This window comes from Corvus cornix, chromosome 26, assembly GCF_000738735.6.
Source record: "Corvus cornix cornix isolate S_Up_H32 chromosome 26, ASM73873v5, whole genome shotgun sequence".
In the NCBI taxonomy this organism is placed as follows: Eukaryota; Metazoa; Chordata; class Aves; order Passeriformes; family Corvidae; genus Corvus; species Corvus cornix.
The window spans coordinates 289,541-308,245 of record NC_046354.1 but is presented as its reverse complement, the minus strand read 5'-3'; the positions used below and the strand labels follow the sequence as shown (position 1 = coordinate 308,245).

The 18,705-nt window shown below is 42.0% G+C and overlaps 1 protein-coding gene across 8 annotated transcripts in view; it reads right to left on the bottom strand.

Annotated features, from left to right (window-relative positions):
• Nucleotides 1-2,732: 2,732 nt before the first annotated feature.
• The window catches only part of ST7L (suppression of tumorigenicity 7 like), a 27,003-nt gene continuing 11,030 nt past the window's right edge, over nucleotides 2,733-18,705 (bottom strand). For 4 of the 8 annotated variants that reach the window (XM_019288933.3, XM_039565184.1, XM_039565179.1 and 1 more), the window contains exons 11-17: nucleotides 18,243-18,345; nucleotides 14,981-15,131; nucleotides 14,749-14,841; nucleotides 11,360-11,499; nucleotides 9,961-10,014; nucleotides 6,612-6,681; nucleotides 2,733-6,377 (exon numbers count right to left, since the gene is read on the bottom strand). In XM_019288933.3, the coding sequence (XP_019144478.1) occupies nucleotides 6,628-6,681; nucleotides 9,961-10,014; nucleotides 11,360-11,499; nucleotides 14,749-14,841; nucleotides 14,981-15,131; nucleotides 18,243-18,345 (595 nt within the window). In that variant the 3' untranslated portion in view covers nucleotides 2,733-6,377; nucleotides 6,612-6,627. The remainder of the gene's footprint in view (nucleotides 6,378-6,611; nucleotides 6,682-9,960; nucleotides 10,015-11,359; nucleotides 11,500-14,748; nucleotides 14,842-14,980; nucleotides 15,132-18,242; nucleotides 18,346-18,705) is intronic. The other 4 variants (XM_039565181.1, XM_039565182.1, XM_039565183.1 and 1 more) reach the window with 4 other exon arrangements.

Below are 18,705 nucleotides of genomic sequence, written 5' to 3'. Positions count from 1 at the left end.
GGGAAACTCCAAGGACAGGTTTTCTTGGGTTTATTGGCTTCCCCCTTACCGGTTTCATCACTGAGATGCTGAAACTGGATGCCTCCAATGCTCTGTAGTGTAACCACAGCTGAGACAGGAACCCTCCCTAGCCCTGCCAGGTCCCCCTGTGCAGATGCTGTCCTCTGTCACAGCAGTAAATAAGAGGAGTAAAAATACTTGGAATCAACTGCAAGTGCTACAGAAGTACCTGGCAAGCAGTCATGGAGACAGCCCATTGAGCTCAAGTCCACCTGACAGAAGAAGTGACAGTTTCTTCTGCAAAGGACTAAGCAAGGCTACACTCATTTACTAACAAGCAATTAGCAAAACTCCACAGAACTGCGATAGAAACACTGGTCAGCCAGAGCAAACTCCCAGTGCTTGTGCAAGACAAGGTCCCACTGTGGGCTGAAGGAAATTCAGACTGGTCAGTGCCTTCCTGCAGAGGAGCCGCACAGAAGCTCCGCTCAGCACACTCATCCTTGGCAAACAGCTGTTCTCCAGCTCGAAACATTTCTGAAGGCTGCAGTCTCACCAGGGAACACTCAGTCCCTCTCACAAGCCCCTCTTAAGTAATCTGCCTAAAATGTGCAGGGAGCCTTTTATGCAAGTTCATCTTCTAATTATCTTCAAGTCAAAAGCATGTCTGCACTCAAGGACAAGGAGCAGAATTAATTGCTTAATGAGCTTCTGAATATATTACCTTCTCTGAAGCAGCTGGACAGGACACACAGGAGGAGGTAGAAGGCATTGGAAACATGGAATCATGTGCAGGGCCAGGAATCGGACTTTGACAGCCAAATGTTCCCTGTGGGTCTCTTCCACAGTCCAGGAGATTCTATAGTTCTGATTTTCTCTACACCGGTGAGAACAGGCCTTCGCCCAGGTGACACCACCATTTATCAGGATGGAGGTAATGGCAAGATCTGTAAGTTCTTGAGCTCAGCAATGCAGCTGAATACATTGCCAAGCTACATCCCAGTCCCAACACCCCCTTGTCGCCCCATGGGCCTTTTCTGTTCTCCATTGAGTTCATAAAGGCACAGAAGGGCTTTGCTCAGGTACCTGTGATCAGTGTAATCCATGGGGGGGATCACCTGCTGTAACAGGCCCAGCTCACAGGGACAGATTTATTGTGGCACTTGGACTAAAATTTGCACAGCCTGTCAAGATCTGAGTGCGAGTTTTCACATCCCATATTCCTGAAGCCGAGTCAGCCGAGTCAGCTGCTCAGCCGAGGGCTGCTCCAGCTAGCAGCAGGGGGATCACTGCTCTGCAATCACAGCCGGTGAGTCAAGGCAGGAGAATGCAATAGTCACATACTGTGTCACTCTGTTTTATAACTGATGAAAGCCCACAGCCAAATTAGCAAAGAAATCAAGAGGTTGTTAAGAGAAGGGTCCAACCGATGAGGCCACACTGTGATTGCACAACTCGGTGCATCCAGAGTAAAAGGAAAACGTTGCTGGCCAGAAATAACCAAAAGGGGAAGATCCCAACGGAGGAACACACTCATCGTGGTGGATGCACCCTTACCGATGCCGTAAGCGTGGATGTGTTATCTCGCTCTCCCCAATGACCAGACTCACTGAAGATCCCACCAAAGAGCACAGAACAGCAGTCAAGGCTGGAAATGAGGAAAATTCCAAGCACATGAGCAGCATCCCTCATCACCGTCTTGTCCCTCCAGTGTAAGGGCTGGGGCGTGCAGAGCACACCCTGCCAAGGAGGCTCCAGACAGGGAGGAGGCAGCCAGGAGACAGAGCTGGAAACTGAAACTGCCTTTACTCTCTATCCACCTTTATTGTAAGATGGGTGAATTCAGAGAACAGGAGACTGAACACAGAAGCCCACTGTGATTGCTACCGTCATCCTGACTAATCTGTAGAGATCTTTGACCCAAAAGCAGGTGACAACAGCTCATACGTCACCTCTGCAGCCATCCTAATTAAATGCAGGAGACAGACAAGAGGAGTCTGTCCCTTGTAACAGCAAAACAGGGCAAGCTGGGCACTGCTCAGAAGCTGGTAGAGTATGAGTGATGGAGAGGAGGTTTAGACTGGACATCAGGAAAAGGTTCTTCCCCCAGAGGGTGGTCAGGCACTGAACAGGCTCCCGAGGGAATGGTCACAGCCCCTTGGCTGTCAGAGCTCCAGGAGCGTTTGGACAATGCTCTCAAGCACAGGGTGGGATCATTGGGGTGTCCTGCGCACAGCCAGGAGTTGGACTTGATCTTTGCAGGTCCCTTCAGCTCAGGATATTCTGTGATTCCATGAACCCCCACTGCCCTGCTGCCCACAGTGCTCTCTGCAAAGAGCACAGCACCAGTTTACATCAGCTCCCGACCTCCACAGCTGGGCCCTTTCGGACACCTCAGCGCAGCCTCACTGGCTCCCAACCACATGCCCCATCCATTAGTGTTTGGAAGATGCTGCTCCCCTCAGTGTCTCATCTCCAAGCAGGGGGAAGGGCAATATTAATTTATGCCTGGTCGAGCCCCATACACATGTCTCCTTTCCCTAAGGGAGTCTGCTCTCATATTTAACCTCTTCATTCTGCTGGCACTGGAGGTGGATGATGCAGCTTGTGGAGAGGTGCAGGCACTTCCCTCTCCCCCTCCTCCTGGAATCCTCCTCTCACTTGTGGTCCTTGGGATTCACCCAACGTTTCTCAGGAAAAAAGAGAAAAAAGAAAAAAAAAGAAGACCTCTAGACAAGTATGCATTTAATAAGCAGTGAGACAAATAAGCTCCAGTTATCCCAGCAGAATTACAACACCAGAGAACAATTTTCTGCATTCCTCTGAAGGCCTGAAGGAACCCAATTGCCTGCTCTCAGCCTAAATAGGTACCAGACACCAAGTGCTCCATAAGCAAACAGAGCCCCCGAAGTGCAAAAATGAAATAAGTAAAAAGCTTCACATTACATATAAACCAGCCGTTTGCACCTTGTTATTAATGGTCTCAACTATGACCTTTACACCCTGCCTTGCTCAGAGTCATGGATCTACGAGGCTTGGCACCCTCACAACAATTCCAGGATGAGGAACAGGGAATAAACATACCCGGCCAGTGCTGGAGAGATGCACAAAGGGAACTGGCCTGTGACAAACCTGGATGAAGAACCACTCCAGGGCCATCTCCATATGAATTTATCCCCATAACCTCAGTGACCAAGGTGTCTGACAGTATGAAAAGTCCTTTTGCCACATACATACATGCATAAAAGCTACTAACAGGCATCTATTCCAAATTTCAAAAATGAAGGGCTCCCAGCATGGTAAATATCTGCCAGAGATTATTCCCCAGAATTCTGATGTGATTTATAGCCCACATGAACTAGGGTGGCAATGAACAGACCTTGTTACCCTGAAATATTTATTATTCTAAACTGCCTCACCTCTGCTGTAAGAGTTGTATTATTCTAACAGTGCCAATAGCCAGCAGCACCCACTGCCCATCATGGTACACTGTATTGAAATGCTCCTACTTCTGTGGCTACATGAAATCAAATGGCCAATACATGTAAGCATCAGCTTCCAAACACTTCAAGTCAGACAACATTAGGAAACTGCTTCAGTAATGTGCTAAATCACATTTGTGTCATCTCTCCAGATGCACATGCAATAAACTCCTGATTCACAAAGATCTTTAGACACTTTTCATTAAAATCAATGGTAAGAAAGGGCAAATTCACACAATAATTCAGTTGCTTAATTGCTTCACAAACAATAGTTTTACTGTGGTAACACTGCCCCCTTTCCTACCCTTCCTGTCCTTTTTGGAAAATACTCCTGGAGAAGTCAGAGGCTGGCAGGAACAAATGCAGCTACATTCTCTTCCTGGACATCCTGATCAAGAACTAACCTGGTCCGGACATGGAGAGACACTGCTAGCACCGAGAGCTACCCAACAAACCAAACCCACCCCAAACTCAAACCCTGCCTAAATGATCAAAGAGCCTATAATTACCCTGGTTTACAATTACACATATTAGATTCAGGTATAGAAATAAATGCTGATCTTAAAGATTGACTTTCACTGGCTACTCTGAATGAACTGAAAATATGAGGAGTCTGTTAATGCCATATAAAGCCTTGTGAAAAAGCTATTGCCATCCCAATGGCTGTAAAGTCACCACAGTTCTTGTTTCAAGGAAGTTACATCAATATTTATCTGTCCTGAGTCATAACTGTAATTTTTTAATATATATACATACACACGCAACATAATTGATAAGGTATTACTAAGGTATGAGTCAGGTTAAAGTCCCTGCTCCTAAGTGGCAAAGGAACACTTCCAAAAAGCATAGAGAAGCCTGCTGGAAAATCATAGAGAGCATTCCTTCCTCAAGAATTGCTGGCACTTCTAGAGACAGGAAGATTTTCATTACACAGCCTGCTGCCAACTCTCCTTTCAGAACCAGCCCATCCCCTTTCTGTTACTGTTATGTCAAGGGAGGACAGTGAGAGAAAGCAGCTCTTGGGATGATACATGGGAGGCAGAGCTTCATTTATAACCCCACACAACTGCTGGAAAAGGTTCAACTTTAAAAAGCATTAGACTGGTTACCTTATGGGCCCCTGCAGACCAAGAAGTGAAATCACATGAACACAACAGGCCTATTAATCACCACAATGATTCCAAAGTGAGCAACAGCCCCAATGACCAACTGGAAAGAAAGTTGAGAAAATTACATTCTAGTAGTTAGGTAATTCTAAAAACACTGGTAGTATCTTTCTGTAGGGCTTCCCTTTTGATTCCTTGAAAAATTCAAATAGTTAACCTGGATTAAAGTCCAGTCAACAAAAATATGCAGTGGAGAGCAAACAATGGCATTTCTACCTAAACAAGTGTGTTTCCCTTCAGAGTTACAAATAAACTACACTTACATGAGATGCAGAGGTGACTTTCTGCTTCATAGAACTTGGTTTACAAGGTAAAGAAGGATTTGAACATAAGGAAAAAGAAAAATAATTCATTCTTCATCTTCTGTGTAAGGAGGTATTTTAAGTCCATTCAAGTGACTTGTAATTGACTGACTTAAGGATTGTTTCAGAGAATACAGCAGGCTACAGCAAGCTTCTTCCATCCAGGATTCAGAAACTGGAATAATTTACACCACCTTTGAAAGAAGCCATCAATGTCACAAACATTCACAAAGATAGTGGAGATCAAACATGTAAAATCTCCCCTGTTCTTAGAGGCAAGTATATGTGTTTATCTGCAAAAAGTAAGATGATGGGTTTTCATGTGCTCAGAATTAGCATTTATCCACAAGCCTGTGCTATTTTTATCTCTTCCCCTTCTAAGAAGCCTGGGCTAACATGACTCTGATGCCAAGCAGCAGACCTGCGTGGGAAAAAGACTTTTGATCTAATGGGAGAGTGGAAACAGAAGTCACACCAATTACCTCAAACCACTTGGTTGCCACAGCCATCCTTTCACCTCTGCAGTAAACAAACCCTCAGGGCTGGTCTGTGTATCAAGCAAATCCTTTGAAGAGTTTTCCCCATCTCCACTCTCTTCAAGTCTTCATATCAACAGCAACATTACATTGGACTAACACTTGAAAGTTCAGGTCTCCCAACAGAGTCCCATGCAGATATCACAATATTTTGGGCAGTTTCAGAAACCATCCTGTCTTTCAAAATGCTTTGTCTTGAAGAATAAAAGATGCACAAATAAATCTAATGAAGTAACACGAAATAGAGTTGTTTACCATCTCCTTGAGTATTGCAAGCTCGTAAGATAGAGAAGAAACAAATCTTTGTTTGCACATTATAATCTATATTAAACAGACACTTAAGAAGTCAACAAATTCAATGTGTTAAGTAGCAACCTTTTAATAAAGAAAGCAGAACCATACTTTGCTGTTAACAAATATTTTGAAAAAGGCTTATAAAATTAAATCTAAGCCAAGTATCTGGTGCATCTGCAGCTGAGAAGGAAGTATCAATACCCCGAACACCTGCTCAGTTTGTGTATTCTCCTTTCTTACAGAGGAAGTATGAGCTTCCAGTTGTCCAAGTGATTTAGAGAGCAATAAACTATTGCTCAACAAGAACTATTTTCTTAGATGATTACAGATTAAGGCCAAAGAAGAAATTCGTATGTTAAGCACCATCAATGTGGAAGCCTGTCAAAGATATCAGTTTGAAGAGCCCAGATTTCTTCCTTGGCCCCCACAACTGGGGGTCAGCGAACCACCAAGAGAGGCTCATGAGAATAAAATCAAGCTATCATGGAAAACACACTCCAGTCACACTGGAGTCAGCTTATGCCAGGGGCTGGACAGCAGCAGGACCTCTGTGTGCTCCACAGTGAAACTGAAGGGTGAAAGAAGTGTCCCAAAGCACTGGAAGAAACAGAACACAACAATAAATCAGCTCAGTTTCCAAACCAACTTCCTTCTTCAGACTCAATGTATGAACAAAAACTACCCTGGTGTCTTTCCCTCAAGGCAACTGAACTCCAATCCCTTCACTGCTGATGCCATGAAATAGGCTTGTTGTAAATATTAGATAGTAATGAAGACACACAGAAGAAGAAAAACCCTCTGGAAGCCCCAGTTCCAGCCTTGTCCACTCACCCCTGGTGCAGTCCATTCAGCTGGAGGCCAGAACGCTGGGAGCACTCACTGGCCACAGCACCCGCAGCACCTGGGCAAAAGCACGAGGGTTAGAATGGCATTGCTCCATACTGCAACTCTTCCAGCTGCTCAGCACTGGGCCTCAGCACTGGGCCTTCAGGGCTGCACAGACATGGGAGAAGAGGACAGCAGATCTGTCAGAGAATCACAGGATTGTTTAGGTTGGAAGGGACCTTAATGATCACCTCATTTTTTCAATATTCAGGCATAGATTATTTACAGGTCACCACCTCAAACTGAACAGCCCATCCACCAAGACCAGTCTGTGCTTCCAGGCGGGATCCATATTCTAGATGCCATCTAAACAGTTCCAGAAGTAAGATTAGGCTAAAACAAATCGTGCAAACTCCCCTGCACCTTCTCAACCCATCCCCCAAATATTCCACTGGCATTTGGGTTATCCTTGTGCAAACCCTCATTTCATGAGTTAGCAACAACAGGACTCATTTACTTTGAAGCTTTTACTTTGGCCCTCCTGGCTTCTATCATAACCTCAAATATTACATTAAAAAGGCTTTTAAAACATAACATTCACAGCAGTGCAGGAGCTTTTCCTTGCAGTGAGCTTCTTCCCTGCCTGTTTGCGTGTGGCACCTTCACATTAAGTGCATGAGTTAAGATGTAGATTAGCAAGGCAAGAAACCTTTGCCCTTGGCATCGACACTCAGCTCTGACAGGAAACTTCAGGCTTTTTTTTTCCTACCAAGTGTAGAACCACTCATTACACATTGGCAGGGAAGTGCACATCTCCAAACTATACACATTTTCTCTTAGATAAGCAAAAGACTCAAGTGTTTATAAATATGAAAAGTTCAGCAGCTGGCTAAAAAGTTAATTCTCCAGTCTCACTTAATGAGCTTTGGGTAAAGTGGTAGGGGGATTTGTTCCGAAAGTAAAGCAGAGTGTCACACAAAGCAGGACTTGCCAGACACAGCTCTGCTTTGCCCTAGTTTATGTCCCTAGATGGCTGCCATGGACAAAATGGCAAGGAATCCTCCAACAGGGAGCTAGGGAACAGCCAGAATGAGAAATGTTTTCTCCTAATCTCGCAATCATAAAAATTAGCCAATTTTTAATTTAAGTCCCATGACTTCTTTCTTTGTTGTGAAAATATCAAGCAATCCATATAAAACCACTTTGGAACAGGGACTATCTTAGGATTTTATCCAATTCCCTGAAAAAGAAAGTTGTTTTCAGCAGGATACAGCAGGAACACTGCTACACTATTTTTTTCAGTATTTTAAAAATAATTTATACTGGTCTATTCCAGTAACATAAGGTTCAGATGTAAAAAATGCGATCAATCTGCTTGGAATCGTCCAGAGCAGCTGTGGCTGCCCCATCCCTGGAAGTGGCCAAGGCCAGGTTGGACGGGGCTGGGAGCAACCTGGGATAGTGGAAGGTGTCCCTGCCCATGGCAGGAGGTGGAACAGGATGAGCCTTAAGGTCCGTTCCCACCCAAACCATTCCATGATTCTGTGAAGGTATGTTCAGTGTTTTCAGGAACTCCTGAGAAATGTTTACAGTGCCTGCTGTCACTCTGCATCACTGGTGTTCTTGCAGACTTCTTGGTGTCTTTGTATTACAGAAGGAATTGTGCAACCTCACTTTTGCAAGATGATACACATCCACCCACTTCTCCATCTGTGTAATTATTAAAAAATAAAAATACATACTGAATGAAAAAACAATCAGAACCTTTTGACTGCAATTGTAACAGAAGTTGTTTTATCTAGCAGTGTTTTTCAGCTTGTTCAGTGAGCTGTTCAAATTGTTGTCATTTGCGTACCTGTACCTTCCTCCCTTCTGTCACTTACTGAGAAGACTCTAAACAGCAACTACTGAGAAACAGAGCTGTCTGATGATCACAAACAGTGTGATTCTCCAAGAGATCAGAAATCTGGATGAAACAAACAGCGAGGCCCAGGGAGCACCTGCACTGGTACTGCAGCTCCCGGGGATCCCCTACCACTGCCTGTTCCACTGTCCTCACCGGCACCAACTCGCACAGTTATCATGGAATCATAGAACAGTTTGGGTTGGAAGGGACCTTAAAGATCATCTGATTTCAACACCTTGTCATGGGCAGGGACACCTTCCACTATCCCAGGTTGCTCCAAGCCCTGTCTAACCTGGCCTTGGACACTTCCAGAGATGCAGCAGCCACAGCTGTTCTGGGCACCTTCACGGACCCTTAACTGCATCAGTAAACGCTCAACATTCTGCCAGCACCAGTCCCCAACACCTGCAAACCCTCCGAGCCGCGCAGACACCAAAGCTCCCCGTGGCGCCGGTTCGCAGGGCTGGGAGCGGGGGCAGGAGCGGTTCCCGCTGCCGCAGCCAGTGCCAGCGCTCCGGCCTCTGCTGATGCTGTATCACACTGTACACGTTGGAACTAGGAAATGCTTCATTGTGATTTTTGGCCACTTGGAATATTTTTAGCAATTTGCCAAGGTTTACCCTGTGATTTATTATGGAGGAAACAAACTCAAGCACTAACAAATGAAAGTATGTAAACTCAGATTTTTCAAGTCAATAGAAAGGTATCCAACTTCTTAAACCCCTTCTGAGGCATTCAGCTCACTGTGGATTCAACTGCTGGAAAAACAGTTTGATTAAGAAGTAACTGAAATGTAATCTAAGGAGTCATTGCTTGGAGATTTACAGTGAAAAATTCCATATACACAATACTTTCCAATTGCCATTCCTAAAACCGTGTTCTAGGTTTCTTGGAAATTCAAGAGTTGGAAATACATTTTGCATTGCTTTAATCTATGGCCAAAGCACTCCAGATATACCAGCTAGAACTTTATTATCTCAAATTACTATATTTAATAAGTTAAAGAACAGTAAGATGAAAAACACTTGAAGTAATGAAATACATAGGAAAAAGTAATTTAGAAAGCTTAAAGCACTGGAATTACTTGAACATATAATGCTCAATATAGCAAATAATAACTGCTTTATTTATATTTATTTATTTATTGCTTGAGTGGAAAGGCTGGTATCATTAAATAAAAGATGATCTTCCATTTTTGGTGTGAAAATTCAACTAGATGCTACTACTACAGACCTCCAGAAGACAAGAGAGTATGTATAAAGTAGCAGCCACCACAGCATTATCTATAGTTAAAATATTGAAGCAATCTATTAACTAAAACATGGAATCACAGAATCATAGAATGGTTTGGGTTGGAAGGGACCTTAAAAGTCATCTAGCTGCAACACCCCTGTTGTGGGCAATAAAACCAGAAATGCTACTTTGATGTTGAGTATCATTGTTTCTTACAGGTTTTCTGAATCCCTCTGAAAACATCAGGAATGGGATCATGAGTACAATCATCTAAAAATAAAATATGGAAGAATTTTTATCATTAGAGTATGATTGAGAGTCAACATTAATTCTAGCTAAACTAGCAGAATACTGGAAGTTGGTATTTCCTTCTCAGCTGTCAATCTCAAGAGAGTAATACAGAATTCCCTTCTTGCCTGATGATCTCAGTACACAATTTCAACTTTTGCTGGTATTAAACTGCCACAGAGAGTGTCAAGAACCCCTCTGCCTGTGCCTGCTGCCACTGTGATTTGGTTGGGGAATGCTGTGGCAATGCGCACCCCTCTTGATCATCTTTTCCTAAAGAAAATAAACACACTGCCAAATGACCAAACCCTGGGAGTTTTTTCCCCACACTTGAGACACGTCACTGGACATCCCAACTGCAAAGCCCAACTCAATTCTACAAAGTCTTTTCTTTTTTTTTTTGGTTAAAGAAACCCAGCAGAGAGAACTTCACCAAGCAATTCTTTGTTAGCATAACATTTGGCCTTGTATCTCTTTGGAAATCATACAACTTTGCTAATGCAGCCCTTATAGAATTAATCAAGCAGATAGTTAGTCCCTAGTTACTATGAACCCAGCCAACTATGAGCAGCACTGAAATTTGTCACTGGCATGTCCAACTACATTTTCCAGCATAAAGATCAACACAACTGTGTGGAAATGAGGCCCCACTCTCAGACCTGCAGGACTTGGACATTAGACTGGGCTCACCAGCAAAGCCAACGCTTTTAGGAACAAAGCATCCTTAAAAAAGAAGGGCTTTCCTCCTGGGTCTCCACTACCTGTTGCATTAAACCAGCCAGGAAGCAAATGTCTTTTTCCCTCTATTTTGATTAGCAAAGCCAGAATAAATGATTCACTTAAAGAGTTCGGAGCTCTTTATTCACTACTCTGCTCTACTGCATGAGATCCACAGTTCAATAAAGGCCAAACCTACTGCTTGGAGTAGTTTGAGAAGCTGGGGCAGGAAGCTGCCTATGCACTTTGTTTCTCAGCTTTTATTTTTGAGGCTCTCCCACTGCAGTTGTTCACTTCCACACAGATAAAATCCATACTCAACACAGTGCTCTGTGGAAAAATTTCCCTGGTGCTGAAATGCTGCTCTCTCACCGTAACAGTGCAAACTAAAGCCATGGTATGTAACAGCAGTAGTTCATCTCTTGTCAAAATAGACATTTTGCCCAAATTTCAACCTGTGTTTGTCACTACGGAGATTCTTGCAAACCAGATAAAATAATTTATGCCCCACAAGCATGAGACTGACTAGAGGCTATTTCACCCTGGACATCAAAATTCCCAAAAACTCAGGAGAAACCTAAGCAAGCCCCATGACAGAGGTAGTACTTACAGCTTTCACAAAAGTGACCATCAGCTCAGGGAACTGGTGGGTAAGGAGGGCCAGCATGGCTGAAAAGGAACACAGGCCTGCTGTGAAATGGATGAAAAAGGGAAGCTCCTTCTGGGGGTAAACGGAGACTTCATGAAATGCTGAAAGGAAAAAATGAAGAATGTTGACATTTGATAACCAAGGACTGCTTTCTGAATTACTTATAGCCTTGTAGCTCATTTCTGGACTTTCAGAAGGAAAGACTCATGCAGCACATCTTAGGTTCCAGTACTTTAACTTAAAAATTTTTCCCCTACATTACATGCTTGTTTTCATTATTAATAGTCATTATATATTTGTTTTCATTATTAATATTCTCTTCCCAGTCATATTTTTCATTTGCATGGGCTTTATTTTTGAAGCATTTCATCAGGCTCAGTTTCTGGTACCTACTCTTCTAACAGGACAGAGGGAACACCTGTAAAGTTCTGTCTGGGGTGACTTTATGATGTGTATCCCCATATCGCTGCCCTATGCCCAGAAATTAATTCTTGTGCCTTTCTATGCCTTTAAACTGAGCCTGAGAGGAGGAAGGAAAAACGGAGCAAAACTTTTTCAAAGCAGTTTGCAGTTTGTTCAAGGTCACACAGAGATAGAGGCTATTTCTTTTTCCAGCTGCGGTAGGGGAACGAGGAAGCACCCGGCTTGCAGGTTTTTTTTCCAGTCAGCTTTTGGCCAGTTTTTCAGTTTCTTTTTCTCTGGATAGAGACTGAGAGTTGAACTTTTTTTTCCTTCCCTGGGATTTCAGATTTTCTCCCTTTTCTGCTGGACTGCTTCAATATCAGAGCACATCGGGAGGACTTTCCACCGGGCACAGAGGGCCTGACCCTGGGCCAAGCCCCAGCTCCGAGGAGACCAACAGGAGGACTCGAACATTTTCCCAGGTTTTTTCTCCACAGCAAAATTTTATTATTTAGCATTATTATCCTTTTCCCATGTGTTTGTTAAATAGTTTTTATCTCTTTCACTTTCCTTTGAGGAAAATTTATTTTTCCCGAACCTGGTGGGGGGAGGGGTTGTTGTGCCTTCTCTCAGAGGATATATTTCTAAATTTGACCAAACCGGAACAAGTTCACAAGCTGTCAAAACTACCCACACCAACTAAAACAATTCAGGTGCTTTCAACTCTCTGGAGCTCTAACCCTGTTACCTGAAAAGAACAGGACATCTCCACACTCTGTAAGAAGCTGAGCAAGTACAAAACAACCAGCATGTTATATATACATCTATTCCTTAGTACTTCTTGAAGACTTCTGGTTGTAGACTACAGTAAATCTGTTCAGAGCAGCTGACAGAGCAGACCTCAAAGAAAACAGCACCAGGACTGGGTTATAAATTCTGTACATAGCAGCTCCTTGCAATTTCCAATCTCTGGTAACAAAATCCAAAGCGGGTGATTAGCCAGGCCAAGGGTGGCATGTAGAGCTTTCAGCACTCACGACACTACTACTGGTCACTTGCCGAGGACCTGCTTGGTGAATGTGCAATTACTTACTGGCTCTGGATACCTGCAGCTCTGATTTCTATCCAATGATTTGAAAAGATTTTTTACATGAAGAAAAAAATAGTTTCTACAGACATAAGTAATTACAAAAGAACTGCCCTTCTTGACAAGCTGTTTTTAAAACTTAACAAAAACCTAAAATTATAAATAAGCTTTTTTCTGTAAAATGAGAAAATACAATTGTATTCTTTTTAAACTGAAGTCTGAGGAGGAAAAAGACACTTTACCCGCCCAGTTACTGTTTATGAATGCTGGCACATTAAAGCACCATTAGAAGAGTAAACCCACCGAAAGTGTCTTGTGCTCTTGCAACTCATTAATGGCAAAGTGCTCAGGGTTTGTTTTGGTTTTAATGATATGATTTTGGAGCACAGTTAAGTAGAATATTTGGAAATCCATGTCTAACATCCATCAGAGATGTTAATGGTACCCAGAGATTTATACTATACAGAAACTCACCTAATTTCTAAAACATGGAGCAATATAATTTAGGAAAGTGTTTAAAAAATAGGAATTAATTCCTTTTGCAGTAGCTTTTCCTACACTGAGAAATTAAAACCAAATTCAAAATAGGTAAAGACAAGTAAAGCTAATTCTATACGTTCACAGACATTTGAGAAGCGTTACTCATCAGACCAGTCCAGGTTTTCTGAATCATTGATTTGGTCAACATTATTTTAAATAGATAAATTTTTTTTAAAATTAAGTGCCAAGATTTCTCGAGGAAGTACTGCAATAAAAGTGTTAAGATGATTTTATTTATAGGTAGTTTTATATTTAAAACATAACAGGAATGCGTGAGTGATCCTGTTGAAATATCTGCATGTGTTGGTGTTTAATTATGCTGGGAAGTCTACAATTTAGGGTTAGTTGCTAACCAAGGAATTCCTTGTGCAATATCCTGCATAAGTGAGAAATGAGTAATTTAAAGCAGTCTGGGGGCAAATTTAAATTACACATTTTAAATATAACTTCAGGCTTTTAAACAGAAACACGTCTGTGCAGTTTTCCTTTTCGCAGCTGTGGTCTCTGTGGGGGTGCTGGTGCTTTTGCAGTAGCCCTTTCAAGTCCCAGGGGAATTGTGTTTCTTCAAGATATAGAAGTTCAACCCCAAAGGAATTCAATTAAGATATATAATTAACAGCTCAACTCTAATCTAAATTAATGCTATTTTCCTAAATATCCTGGGTACAGGCAGTAATGATACAGTTTATTTGTCTTGCCCAAAGGAAAAAACATGTAGGCTCATAATTGCATAAAGTAACCTTGAAGCAAAGAGCAGCTGGATAAGACTTACTTTTCAGTATCAAATGTTATTATAAATCTGTAGAAATACATGGATAAGAAGTTCGAGGAGGCGGCCAGCAGATAAATACAGACCACTGAATTAATGACAGAAAACAATACCTGTTCTACGAAGCTACAGATTAACCAAAGATTCTCTGTAAGATCACAGTCAGGTTTTACTGCATACCCAGTGCAGGACTAGAACCATGGATTGATTCCTTGCTACAAAAGCAGTCAAATCCACAAATTCTTTTAAAAGCAATTTTTAACAAATGGTCCATTTTGTTGTTCTCAAAGTTGGCCAGACTCAGTCTGAATGTACCACACACAGATTTCATCTCTGAAGGACTTCGGCTATTACAGCATCAAGCTGACATTTACCACACACACACACGTCAAGTGCTTCAGGATCTTCTGGGAGGGACATCAACAAATAGCTGAAACCCCTTCACAGGAAGCTCAAACTAAAAAAATCACAGTAAGGTAAATACAGAATACCACAAACTGAATATGTCCTTGGCCTGTGTTTTATTATCATTACTGCTTAGAAACCACTTACTTGGCAACAGCTCCCTGTCTGCTGTTTCGGTACAGCTCGGATAGGGATAGAAAAGATGGCCTTTCTCTAACGGGTATGGGATCATCCTAAATGCTGCAAAAAGGGTGAGTGACATTAGATCTGTATCTATTCAGGCGACCAGCTTCTCACAAAGAGAACCAATCATGTTTGAGGAGGGTAAAGGCAGAGAGACTAGCCTACTGTACAGAAAAAAAGAATAGAAGATACTTACTGCCTTCCCAAGTGCAGTGTAGCAGATTTAGGGCTCCTTCTATCCTCTTCCAGTGCTGGAGGTGAAAAAAAGCATAGGCTACTGCCTCACTGTCCCCTCGCTTCAGAATGTGCTCTGGAGGCAGCACTAGGCTTTTCATTTCTAGTAAATACTGAAAGGAAAAATGGAAAGCCCACCTGGTTACATGGAATATTCCAAAACCTTTTATTGTGAAACATAAATGATCATTTTGGGCGTAACTGAGTGTAGAAGGGGCAAGTTTCTACCACAAAGCAGCCAGGCTGCACTCACATGAGAAATGAAAAGCAGCAAAACACACTCCTGTGTATATGACTCTTAAATTAGGCTTCCACATACACAAGAAAAAAAAAAACAAGAAAAAACATACAGCTTCAGTAAGACAAAATAAAAATACATTCTTGTGGAACAGACGTTAAGTATAATGCTGCACGTGCAACACCAACGAGGGACAAATTTAGGCTGACAAAAAACCCCAAACCAACAGTATTTTTGCTCATTACTTCATCACTGAAAGTTTCAATGTAGGCGGTTGAGGACTTGTTAGCTCTAAAGTATAAGCAGCAAACCTGAAAGTGTCAGTGTGCTAACCAAAGGAAGAATAATAAACCAAACGCAGGAAAACCTTCTTTTAATGTGGTCTTTCTGGGCTACCACAAAGTATCTTTGATTTCAGATTTTTTCAATTTCAGCCCTCTCCCTCCATCAGCAGGAAATCTGATACTCAGAAGGGTCAAAGAACACAAGGATTCATCATTTCCCATTTCTTTTGCAACACAGAACATGCAATTTTTAAAATGTATCACGTTTTCTCAAGGTACATTAAAAAAGTCAGGTATTCATTTGAACTTAGCTTTTAAAAACAGAGGACTACTTTTTACAAGAATGAAATGACCATTTCAGCTCTAGTATTTACCTGTGAGCTGTTCTCTCCTACCATAAGTGTCTCATTCAGTAACAGCCAAAGTTAATGCACATCTTTGATCAATGTAGCTGCCAATTCCTTGGAGTGTCCCCCAAAGTGTAAGAATGCAGCTAACTCACCGATTTATTTCGGCAGATGCCACAAACTATGAGATTATTTACTAATCCAGTTTGAGGACTTAACTTTTCCCATTCAGACTCTTCAAGGAATGTAGGAGGGGTTGTGCCCCAGCCAAATAAAGCACATTTGCTGCCTGGCTAGGTTCTTCTCTCCATGCCTTGGGCCTGCACTCCAGAGGGTAATATTCTTGTTAATCCCCTCTAATCCTCTTCAATTTTTTTTGGATTTTTTTTTTTTTTAACACAGTAAAGGATCACTCACACAGGGCTGCTGTGGGAAAATGGTCTCAAATATCTGACCCCTGACCCGACTCCTCATGCTCTCAACAGTGCCCACTCTTCCATTATGCTAACTGGGAATATAAACGCAGGAGTGGTGGTGAAGCCCCACTACAAGTATTGCCACAACACACCAATGCTCAACTCCAGGCTTTAGCTCTCTCTGAGCCCATGTTATCACATAAACAGAAAAATTCCAGTCTGGCAGGTTTTCACGTCCATAAGCATGAAACAGGCAAGGTATCAGTACTGAAGGTATCTCAGTACTGAACTGAAGGTTGTGAAGTCTTTATACACAATAAAAAATCTCTAAAATATTCAGAAGATGACTGCAAAAGATTGCTTCATACAGTACCAAAATGCAGTTATGGATTTCTAATTTGAAATGGCTTAAGAGGACCAGTTTTCCAGCTGGTTCTAACTTTCCAAACAAACCCCAGCCTTGTAAAAGCAGAACAAAGAGAAACAAACCTTGTTTTATTTTCCTTATGCAAAACGATGTTATGTACAATCACTTTAATCAGATGTGTGAACAAAGGGATTTCTACGTTACATACTCATTTATTTTTAGGCTGTGGGACAGATCAGATTTTCCTCCCCCTCTGTGATCCACTGGGCGAGTTGCTTCACTTCTCCGCCCTTGTTCACTTGTTTGCTTTGACCATAAACATTTCAGAGTTCTAAACAGCCTGCACCAATAAGATTCTGCTCTGTCATCTAATCAACTGGTGCCTCGAGGCAATATTGTAATAAAAAAAACATGAAGAATGGAGAGATGTACAATTAGAAGAGAAAATCAAATTACTGAAACCTGGAATCAGTTTTTGCATTTGTCTGCAGAACTAGAGACCATATTTTAACAGCCTGTTTGAAATGATCTCTTAACTTCTTTAAAAAGGTATATGAGGCTTCAGAAACAACTGGAGGATACCCAAAACAAAAGAACTTTTAGATAATAATAATGCATTATAATCTTCTGCCCCTAAAGGCAGAGGCTAAAGAAAAATCTGTCTGAGACTGTCTGAAATGGACTTGCTACGCTCTTGATCAGTCATGCAAACAAGCAGCAATTTCTCCCAGCAATTAGCTTTCTCAGTGCACATTCTATTGGATTGGACAGGCAGACATAACGGAGCGGCCGGATCATTCCAGCCTCCCCAGCAGCAGCCACTGGGACTCCACCATCATTTGCAGAGGATTAGACCCTGCACTGAGCCAACCTCCTGCATTCAAGGTTTCATACTGCAAGCATCCCTAGTACGGCAAAAAGCAATGCAAGATTTTATTCACCCAGTGCTCCGTGGAATCTGTGTTTTGATGCCAGACATTAGCCTGTGGTGACACAGACTCTTAATCTTGTTTACATGTGGATGAAGAAAATAAGTGACTGTAGATCCTTCAATAACCATGGAGCCATGGTTGGAAGCACAGCAGGATAAAGGGGTTTGGAATACTAGAGTGATTATTGTTTGAAGAACTTAATTTGGCTTCAGGGACTTGGAAGCAGGGTGCTGGAATGAGGAATCTTTAGGGTCCCTTCCAACACAAACCATTCTGTGATTATTCTATGACTTTAACTATCTGCACTTATATTTATTAATGTCTACCCTTATTGAGAGTAAAGGGCCTTCAGTAATACCTTACTGGATTTTCCCAACGAGTCAGGAAATTCCAAGTTTAAATTTTTGTGCGTAAAACCCTGTTTGAACATCAGCTATTATTAAAAAAAAAAAAAAAAAAAATCTGGTGACAAAACATTTATGATACAAATACTAACGTTTTTAACAACTCCATGGCTGGAGTTATAACCAAATTGAAGAAAACATGGGGCTAGAAAGGCTCCAGTAACAAAATTATATTATAACATGGTATTTTTCAGAATACAGTAAAAGCAGTCCAATAAGAAATAAAATACTCTTACCTTTGGAACATGAGGGTTAAATTCCACAGCTCTGTGAATTGCTTCCACAGCATTAATTTCTGCTGTACTAAGCCCTCTCTTGGAGGCGGTTTCTGGGGAGAACCTGAAGGGAAAAACCCACACTGAACAAAAGTAATACATAATAAACGCTAACCAGGTGTTCATTTGCATTGTGAACTTGGATTTCATTAAAAATTGGCTGATTTATCAAGAAAGACAAACAAACCCTTCTAGGAGAAAAATGTTCGTTTTAAGTTAGGTATCTTGACTGTTACCAATGCCCATATGACATATGAAAATTCATGTCAATCATGTCAGGTGAGTGCCCTGACTTTCAGCTCCCTGTTACAGCATCACCTGCTGGGAGGTGGAGCCTCAGAGCACAGTGAAATGCCAGCATCAACTACCACAAATTCCCTGCACCCACCCCAAGAAACAAATCCCAAGCAAAACACTAAAAACA